This window comes from Morone saxatilis, unplaced genomic scaffold (genome assembly GCF_004916995.1).
Source record: "Morone saxatilis isolate NCDOM2014 unplaced genomic scaffold, NCSU_SB_2.0 Contig3, whole genome shotgun sequence".
Classification (NCBI taxonomy): domain Eukaryota; kingdom Metazoa; phylum Chordata; class Actinopteri; family Moronidae; genus Morone; species Morone saxatilis.
In genome coordinates, this window is record NW_023339873.1 from 437,470 (window position 1) to 447,506 (window position 10,037).

Genomic DNA, 10,037 nt, shown 5'->3' on the forward strand with positions numbered 1-10,037 from the left:
AGATGAGTTTTCCTGATATTTTGATACATTCTCTGTCTGTATTCTGTATTTTTATCATTTTAACAATCAGACTTAATATTCTTCTTTCTGACAGATTAACTGTTTATTCTCATTGTTCAGTCAGCTGTTTGGTTTCATTTATTTTTTACAGAAATTAATGAAATGCTGAGATACAGGCCGACTGCATATATATTTGTTGTTTCCCTAAACTCCTTAAAATCAAGAAGACCTTGCGACCTCCCGGTGAAGCTTTGGCTACCCCTAGTGGGAGCTTTGGGAACCAGTGCTCTACGGATTTGACAAATGTACATTACATTACACGTTACAACATAAAGAATTAACAAGTCATTTGATGCTGTGTTTTATGACAAAAACTTAAAAAGGCAAATAGAAGGAGATGCTTTGAGAATTGTCAGTGTAGTTTTATTGATTACAGATTGGTTTCCGTCACTTACTCGTGTTCACCTTGAGTTGAGAATATTTTATCACAGAAAAGATTTCCCAACATCAAGATTAAACTTTGGGAATTTCTTGTTTGCATCTCAAATCAGATGAGTTGTTGGAAGGTGTCTTTCTTCGCCTGAATCTTCTTAAAACAAGAAGAAAAAAAACCCAAAGTGTCCCACGAGGAGACAACTTTGTTGGTAAGACCTTTTAAATTTAATTACCAAAAAATCCATCAGAAATCATTCACTTGGTCACTGATCAATGAGTGTGCTGATATCTATGAAAGCCCATTTACGAAATAGTCTTTCATAGTTTTAACAAAAAAAAAAAAAAAAGAATTCAGGTAATTGTTTTTGAGGAATTTTCAGAAATGATGGGTAAGTTCTGTAACTTTTGGATAAATGTTGCATTCCCAAAGAAAAATAACTAATTTTTCATTAAAATAGTTAAGTTTTCCTAATTATTATTTAGTATCTTGTAATTTACTACAAAATAATATAAGCACGCCTCAAACTATTTCTTTACCCTGTAACTACAAGATACAAAATAAGAATCATTTTCTTGTAATTACTCGTAACTATAAGCTTGTTTTCTCATAATTATAAGAAAACTCTTACAATTATATTTATTTAGTACATTATGAGATATGAAAGTCATATTCAGAATAAATTTTTTTTTCTCTTTAACCAGAAGTTTCTTCAGGGTCCAGGGTTTTATTTTACAGTTAGAATCTATTTTATATAAATAAGTATGCTTTAAAGTTAAAATGTATTCTGCTGGCTAATACGACGTTAACGTTTTTATAAGTTTTATATTTTTACTAGTTTTTCTGATGTACTTCGGGGGTAATTTGGGAACCTTTTATATTGTAATCAATCCGATCAAACACACTGATAGTGGAAGTGAGAAGTGAATGATTTTGGTTTCGACTGTTGATGATAATGATTGGTTGTTTGGTGATTTCCCAACATCTCCTTCATTAAATAGAAAAAAAATGTTTTTGGTATACATGTGTGAATTTCTATGTTGTGTCTTTTATATACATGTGTTTTCATGTGTATGTATCCGTATTAGTTGGTAAATGTGTACAGTTTATATACAGTGTGTGCTCTTGTACTTCTAGCTTTGTGAGGACCCGATTTTGTACCTGCAGAGTGAGGACATTTGAAAAGTGAAGAAATTTTGTCTGGTTTTCACTTCTTCAAACGTCTATTTGAAGGATACGATTTGGTTTTAGGTATAGGGACTACACAAGTGTATAGGAGTACAAATAAGTACTTCTATTTTTGTGATGACCTGTTTCTCTACCTGCAAAGTGAGGACATTTTGTCGAGTCATCACATCTTCTAGCTGCTGGAGGGTTCATACTTTGTTTAAGCTGGAGTTACAGGTAAAGCTCTCGTCACAAATACAGAAGCACAAACACGTTGCTTTTAGTTGTTCTCTGTGAAGTCTCGGCAGATGCCTCGGACCAGCGCCGGGATGAACTCGGCGAGGCCAGTGAACTCTCTGGTGAAGAAGGTGTGGCTGTCCTTGGGCTCTGATGCCATCGCTTTGAGGTCTTCAAGGGGTGCCCAGGCCACGCCCACCGAGTACATGGTGATGCCTAGTGATCGGTGGAGATGTGGATTACAGTAAGAACTGAAAAACACACAGCAGCAGTTGTTCTTCCTTCATTTTAACATACACACCTTGTTTCCGTGCAGCTACCGCCGGGCTCATCACATCATCATATGATTGGCCGTCTGTCACCACGATAAGGAAGTTGCGGCCTGGTCCTGTCCGCCTGGTGGAGACAAATTGAGTTTATATTTCCACAGACTGTAGAAATATTTCATTTAAATGTTGGTTTTATAATTTAGAGTTTCAGGGGCTGTGAAATAATTAAAATTGTAGGTATCAAAAATTACTTTTTGGGTAAATGGTCACAAAACGTTGCAGCATTTTAAAGAACCACTGCGTCACAGAATATGTCTGATAATATTATCGATTTGGTCCCTTTTGTGTGGTCTTGCAATTTGACAGTTGACAGTTGTTCAGGCTACGTTACCAAACTACTAGTTTTTTTCCTTTTATTTTTAATGAATTATACAAAAAAAAATCTAGTTTTGCAAATTTTTTTACTTTCTTTCGCAGTTTCATTACATAAAAATGCCTAAAAACATTGCAAATGTTTTATAAAAGCTGCTGTGAAATGCATCAATTACTTTCTGACTTCCTGTCTTAAGCTCTAAGCTTCAAACGTATTAGTTCCCACTGAAGACAATAAATAAATCTTAAAAAAATACATATGTGTCCATTTAAAAGAAAAGCTAATTTCTTTCATAAAACAGCAGCTCACTGTAGTTTTTATCAAACATTACTTAATTACTTACTTAAACATGTATGTATGCTGCCTAAGCTAACATAGTGGGAACTGTTGGGTCTCTATTTGAAAAGTGTCCTGAGATAATGTCTGTTATGAATAGACGCTATACAAATAAAACTGAATTGAGTTGCATTATCGGCCACTGGTGTCATCAACAGTTTTCCGAAAGTAACATATAGAACCTTTAACAGGTTGGGGACTATTTTCAGTGGCGGATTTGGTGTTCTAGTGAGTATTTGGGGCAGCAGGACAGCATACTTAGGATCAATTCATTATCAAAACATCATTATTAAAACATGGTTGGGTGTTTCCATGTGGAAGCAGAATACAGCAGCCAGGTGTGGTGTTACCTGAACAGGTTCTGGGTGGTGTAGCTGATGGCTGCTCCGGTGGCTGTTCCTCCGCTCATGTAAGGAATCCTCCTCAGAGCGTTGATGGCATTGTCTTTGGTGGAGTGGTCATAAAGGCCGAACTCCAACCTCTGATCGTAGGTGAACTGCACAGCACCTGGACACCCGACACACAGTCCGTCAGCCAATCAGCTCAAATTAATCAATTAATCAAATCACTTGCATCGTGAAGCTGACCGATGCGAGATCCCACGTCTGAGATGTCGAAGCTTCTGGCGATTCCTGCCAGGAAGTCCAGGACCAGCTGGAAGTTTCCATCTCCGACGCTGGATGAACCGTCAATAAGGAACCCGATGTTCACCGAGTTGTAGCAGGTTTTACCTTAAAAACATACAAACACACGGTTGTTGTTTATGTCGCTCATATTAGGCCAACAGGGGGAGCTTTGTCAGCTACAAAAACATACTGATACCATTCAGTCTTATGGAGAAACGAGTCTACTTCTGACTTGATTTATGAGTTCAGTAAACAGTTTTCCTGATCGAGTTTATGGGTCTCAACTCTAGTTTCAGTCCCTTCTTCCATACTGATGTTCATTTAGTAAATGATGCGAGCCGTTATTGTTTCATTTAATGTGTCTGTGTAATAAAATAGGAGTATGAAGTAAACTGTGTGATGGTGGTGAGCTGTAGTTACTGCACAGGAGGCCGTCCAGCGAGCAGAGTCTCTGGGTGAGAGGTTTGACATGTTTGGTGGTGCTGAACCAGCTGGGGATCAAATAACTGAAGAAACCGTTATCTTTGCACACCGCCTGCAGGAAGAAGGAGACGGTCTGCTGTCATGGAAACAGGTCATATCTCCAGAACACATTAAAAATTTAAACCTTTTTCAAATGTTTAATAAATGATTGAAAATGTAAATAATGTGCAGACCTTCTTCATGAACTCTTTGTCTCGCACCATGGCGAGCTCCTCAGGTGCCGGTTTGGCCACAGACACCAGGAACACGTTGATGCCGGACTCTCTGGCCAACATGGCCGCCTGGTCCAGGTCGTCAGACGGCCAGCCATCAATCAGCACCATCATCACCCGGGGGTGACCCCGCCTCCCCCCGTTCTCCTGAGTGTAGAAGGTCTCTGCCGTGTGCATGATGGCCTTACCTGCACGAGGCCGACAACAGCAGTTAAAGATTATATATATGAGATATAATATTAATATATCAGCTAACAGTTATATAAACAAGTCACGTGTGTGGTGGTGTGTGTGGTTGTGTGGTGTGTACATGTGTGGTGTGTGTGTGTGTGGGTGTGTGTTACCTGTTTGGTATCTCCTCCCAAAACGCCAGCTCCTTTTATGGCAAACAGCACTTTTATTTTGGTGTAGTTGGTCATAAGGAACTCTTTCCGGGGAGATTCACCTGCACTCGGCACCACACACACACACACACACACACAACACACACACACACCACACTACACCCACACACACGCAAGCACACTTACAATCAGCAACATCTGGATATATTTTTTTTCAGTTGAAATGGAATGTAAAAACTGTAAAGTGGTAATGTTGATATTGTTATTTTATCTTATTTTAACCTTAATAAGAATTAGTCTGTGTGGAGGTGTGTGTGCGCGTGTGTTGTGTGGGTGTTGGTGTGTGTGTGTGTGTGTGTGCGCGTTGTGTGTGGGTGCGTTAGGTCCGACCTGGCCTGGACCAAGGCCTATATGCGGCCCCCCTATTTGTCCGACTCTCAACATGGCCGCCAGTTTAGCCACAAAGTTCTTCTGCAGGTTGAACCGCCGCTGCCCGATGTTGTTGCTGCTGTCGATCACCATGGCGATGTCCATCTGACAGTCTGCACACACACACACACACTTTTACTGTTGTTGTTGGTATGTTTTCTCTTGTTTACTGTGTATTGTAATGCTCTCTGTACAGCACTGTGGGACATTAAACATAAAATAACAATAAACATTAATGCTAACATTTTAAAGGTTCCAGCTTTTCTCTTGTGAATCAACAAGTCCTGATTTCGGTTCAGCACAAACACAAACAGTACCTTTATTTCCTCCTGTCAGAACTTTCTTCACTGGCGACTTCTTCAGCGGTTTCTTTGCTGCAACACAAACACACACAGAGGTCAGTGAAGGTAACACACACACAGCCGGTCTTCTGGAAACATCACACTTCTGTTGTGTCTGGAAGATTCAGGTGTCAATGTGACGGCCAAAAAAAGGATTCTGTAGGTAAAAATACTGAAAAAACGTCCTCATTATTATGAGAGTCCTTTCTAGTAGTGCAGTAGTTACAGTGTATTATTAGTATTACAGTACTATATTGTGGTATTAATATATAATAACGTGTATCATTTACCTGGTTGTGCGGCTGCAGGCAGAGCTGTGGTGCTGGTGTCACTGGTCAACTCCAGAGGAACGTTAACTGGCTCTGGTCAAACACACACACACACACACATATACTTTAATGAACTAATCAATCAACAAACCAATCAATGAATGACCTAAATGGCTCCACCTACTGGTGAGGCTGAAGGAGGCAGTCCAGTGGGTCAGGGCCTGTGATTGGATGCCGTGGGCGTACGAGCTCATGTAGTTGTGTCGTCCCTGCAGCTTGTGGACCCTGACGGGGCCTCCGGACGGACCCAGAACCCCCCTACAGAGCCCCGACACACAAAACACAAAACCTTAAACTGTCTCTATACTGAGTGATTCTGGTTTATTACAAGTTGGGTCTTATTTTTGTAGTTTTGTCTATCAACTAACAACCTGAGAGATCCAGAATCATTCAAACTATTCAAACAGCTGTTCACATGAATCTTTAGCTAGATTGTTAGGTAGCTAATTAGATTGATAAAAACTGATGTCAAATAGCTAGCTAGTTTTTTTCTTGATGTATAATCAGTACAATATGATAATATACCATCAAAAGTAGGCTCTTTACACACAATGTAAACAATATTAAACATTAATAAAAGAAATAGATAGCTAGCATTTTGCTCACAGTAGCTAACATTAAAATGTGATAATATACATTCTATATACGTCTTTTCTGTCGTTTAACCACTTTAAAATGGTTGTTGTTTCCACACGAGGCTAGCACACAGCATATCAGAATACAAGACAGCTAGTTTTTTCACAGAATGACAAAGTCATGACCCGCCCTACTCTGCCTCTGATTGGCTAGGACTGGTTGGGTTGGGTAGGTTTAGGCGAGAGGAGAGAGTTTGGTTTGGGTTAAATCGCGTACAGGACAGGATAAAGTTGACTGCGGTTGCAAAGGGGCGGGGTTTAGGTTTGGCCGCTATGAGAAATTGGCTTCACCACCTGGCGCTCTTCCTGCTGGCCGGGGCTGAACTTTCCACACTGACTCTGGAGCTTTGCATAAAAATAAGCACTACTTCAGAGAAAAATGTCTGAAAGAAAAACAGTAGACAGGAAGACGAGATCTGAAGGAGTGAAAGACGGATCCTGAGGGAGCAGAGTTTCTCCTCGCGGGGCCTCCTTCTGCAGAGGGAGGAGGTCATTCAGGGTCGAGAGCTTAATCCCTCAGTCCTGCACATTCCTTCAGGGTGTTGGTGTTGTGTTGAGGTTCAGCAGACAGCAGGACTCACGCTGCTCATTATTGTGTCACACCTGCAGCTGCCACTGTTTGAGCCACGTGTCTGTAAATCTACACCCAACCAAACCTCCATCCAACCTGTCTGACTGCGACCAATCAGCACAGAGAGAGAGAGAGACAGGGACAAAGAGCAGGGGTCCCACCTGTGGACAGCAGCTCCGCAGACAGAGGAGACGGAGGCGTAGACTCCCGTCCCGAACACGGACACCCTCCACTGGGTGCAGTCCGGAGGACACAGAACCACCACGCCGTCCTCCGTCAGGTCGGCCCCGCGGGTCACACAGGTCACCGGGTACGGCACTGATCAATAATAATGTTTGACAGTATTAATGAGGAGAAATCAATATTAGTTTAATATAAAAACATTTCTCTGATTCCTTATTTGAGATTTGTTTTTTTTTATGATTTTTAAACTTAAATAAGATTAAAAATTCACCCGTCAGCAGCAAAAGAAACAACTTCACAGCAATAAAGTTTGGTGGTCCATGTACAGTGATAATTAAAAAGTTGTGTTTGTACACGTATAATAAAGTGGTGTGTTTGTACAGTGATAATTAAAGTTGGTGTTTGTACTAGTGGATAATAAAAGTGTGTGTTTGCTACGCAGTGATAATAAAGTTGTGTCTGTACAGTGATAATAAAGTTGTGTGTTTGTACAGTGATAATAAAGTGGTGTGTTTGTACAGTGATTGTAATTGTGTGATTAACTGAGGATGTGATCTTAAAGGGTTAGAATTATATTTTTTATTTCACCCGGACTTTTAAAAACACGTGTGATTAAGATTAATTAAGAGACTAAATATAACCACTTTGTAAAAAGCTAAATTCTAAATAAATATTGATGGTAATAATGTTTTCAGCTGGTTGTACAGACACTGATAGTTATAATAATCTTTATTTAAATAAACTTTAGAAAAGATAAAACTGACTCAAACACTGCGAGAATCAGCTGGATTTACGACTGAGGGTAAAGAGAGTTTACTGTTACATAATAATACTATTCATGAGCGAGTCATTGAAATACAGTCCGGATTGACACGGGATAAAAGGAGCTTTTCATCTGTTTCATCTATTATAGAGAGAAAAGATGAGCGGTTAGTTTAAATTTCAGACATTTTTATGATTCAGGCTCAATATAAACACTGAAAGAAAAGATCTGAGGATCAACAAGAAGTCAAACAGCGACGTTTAAAGTTTCCTCCGCCCGTCCAGAGACACACAGGGACTGAAATAAATCATCAAAGTGAAGAGAAGAGCCTTCAGACGGAGAGATTGCTGCCTCACATTGTTTATAGGAACACTTTATCTGCCCGAACAGCTAAAATTAGCAACGCAAAGATCTGACATACAAAGTAATGATGGGCGATACCAATGTTTTTAATACGATACTGATAGCTATTATTTATCTTAAATGGTTATGTGATTTTTCAAAATATCATATCATTTTTAGAAAAATTGTTTTTACAGTAAAAAACGGTTACTGTTACGGTAAAATTATATTAATACTGTTGCTTTTATGGTTAAAGTGGGAGTTTTGCTATGAAAATACAATATGAATGTACTGACGATGGTGTAATTTACACAGTAGTTACTGTAACTTTATTCTGCATAAATTCCTTTAAAATGTGTGTAAATAAAGGTTTTGCCATGAGATATCAGAGTTTTACTGCCATTGTTTGACAGTTTTTACAGTGTTTTATTTCCCGTTATAACCTTATATAACCATATATAAGGAGGTTGTGTTGTTTTTGAATGTTTGGAGAGGTTCCTCCTGCTGCTGCTCGGTGGCTCTTTCAGATTAAAGGTCTCACTGGTTTCCACAGTCATGTGACACAGACTAACTCGATATGTCTGAGCTGTTTTGGGACAAACATTAAAATATCGCAGCTGAAAACGTTTGCAAATGATTCAGCCACCAACGTTTTGATTTATATAATTGTATTATTGATCATTTATAAGAGTAATCGATACAAAATCAGTAGCTATTGAGTATCAAAGTATTGATCCGGCCATGCCTACAGTTTAGGAGTAAAGCCAGAAAAGTGATCATCACCTGGTCTCAGATTAATCTTGTGATCCAGGCAGGACTCGGGACCCTCAGGTTGAGAACCACCGCTGTTACTATCTCGTAATCACTCCGTTGGGTTTATAATGGTCCTCAGGTCTTTCTGGATGTTCCAAAGTCGAGGCTTTAATCTAAATGTGGCTGTGACAATCTGTGACGAAATAAAACCTCTTTCACTTTATTTCATCTATTTTATTATTTTATATTCATTTAATTTTATGGCTTCTATTCTCCTTTTATTATTGTATTATTCATTATTTATATATTTCATTATATTTGTGTATATTTGTTTTTTGTCAAAGCACTTTGTAAACTGTTTTTAAAAGGTGATTGTTTATTATTATTATTATTATTATTATTATTATTATTATTATGAACTGAAAGTGTATTGGCCCTGTGATTCGGATCCACACTACACAAACTAACAAACATCAAAAACATTGAGATCAATCTATCAGAGAATATTTTACAGCTGATTCTGGATTGAAAAATGTGATTAAATCGTCCTCCATGTGTTTCTAGTTTAACCTGTCAGGTCGGGTTAGGAAGCAGAAGCACTGTTGCTACGGTTACCACAGACAGACAGACAGACAGACAGACAGACAGACAGACGGGTAACACTGAGGACTGACCACTGGATTCTGAGCCGGACGTTGAGGAGATCAGGAATAAAAGGCCTGCAGAGAAAGAGAGATCAGCAGGTGAGTGATCAATATTAAAATATTCATTTATTACTGTTTTAAAACGGCTGCAATTCATGAAAGAATGATAATAATTAAGATCTACCCCCGAGGTACGTTGAAGTAGGAAGACAGACTGACAGACAGACAGACAGACAGACAGACAGACAGACTGTACCTGTGAGAGGCAGCAGGACAGACAGCTGAGACATTTCTGCACCTGAAAAACAAACAGTCCTTAAATTTGTCCACATGTGATCATAAACAGTCGGTAAAGACATCTGAATATGTACGTATGATAACACTGTGAATACCAGTCAGAAAGTCAGTCAGTAAACATTTATAATCAGACAGCATATTTTAATAAAAGCAGTTAACATAACTTCCTGCCAAACTAAAAATAATAAGTTGAATACATTTTTAAATGAACTAAACTTAGAAGAAGAAGAAGATATACTTTATTGATCCCCTAGGGGGAAATAGTTTTTT

The 10,037-nt window shown here is 38.9% G+C and overlaps 1 protein-coding gene across 1 annotated transcript in view; it reads right to left on the minus strand.

The window, feature by feature from the left end:
* Positions 1 to 780: 780 nt before the first annotated feature.
* coch (coagulation factor C homolog, cochlin (Limulus polyphemus)) overlaps positions 781 to 10,037 on the minus strand; it is a 10,617-nt gene continuing 1,360 nt past the window's right edge. Inside the window, exons 2-15 of the mRNA XM_035673460.1 lie at positions 9,727 to 9,768; positions 9,501 to 9,545; positions 6,947 to 7,103; positions 5,704 to 5,837; positions 5,541 to 5,612; positions 5,227 to 5,283; positions 4,882 to 5,022; positions 4,485 to 4,581; positions 4,098 to 4,329; positions 3,862 to 3,976; positions 3,403 to 3,546; positions 3,166 to 3,322; positions 2,139 to 2,233; positions 781 to 2,053 (exon numbers count right to left, since the gene is read on the minus strand). Coding sequence (XP_035529353.1) covers positions 1,881 to 2,053; positions 2,139 to 2,233; positions 3,166 to 3,322; positions 3,403 to 3,546; positions 3,862 to 3,976; positions 4,098 to 4,329; positions 4,485 to 4,581; positions 4,882 to 5,022; positions 5,227 to 5,283; positions 5,541 to 5,612; positions 5,704 to 5,837; positions 6,947 to 7,103; positions 9,501 to 9,545; positions 9,727 to 9,760 — 1,653 coding nt within the window. The 5' untranslated portion in view covers positions 9,761 to 9,768 and the 3' untranslated portion in view covers positions 781 to 1,880. The remainder of the gene's footprint in view (positions 2,054 to 2,138; positions 2,234 to 3,165; positions 3,323 to 3,402; positions 3,547 to 3,861; positions 3,977 to 4,097; positions 4,330 to 4,484; positions 4,582 to 4,881; positions 5,023 to 5,226; positions 5,284 to 5,540; positions 5,613 to 5,703; positions 5,838 to 6,946; positions 7,104 to 9,500; positions 9,546 to 9,726; positions 9,769 to 10,037) is intronic.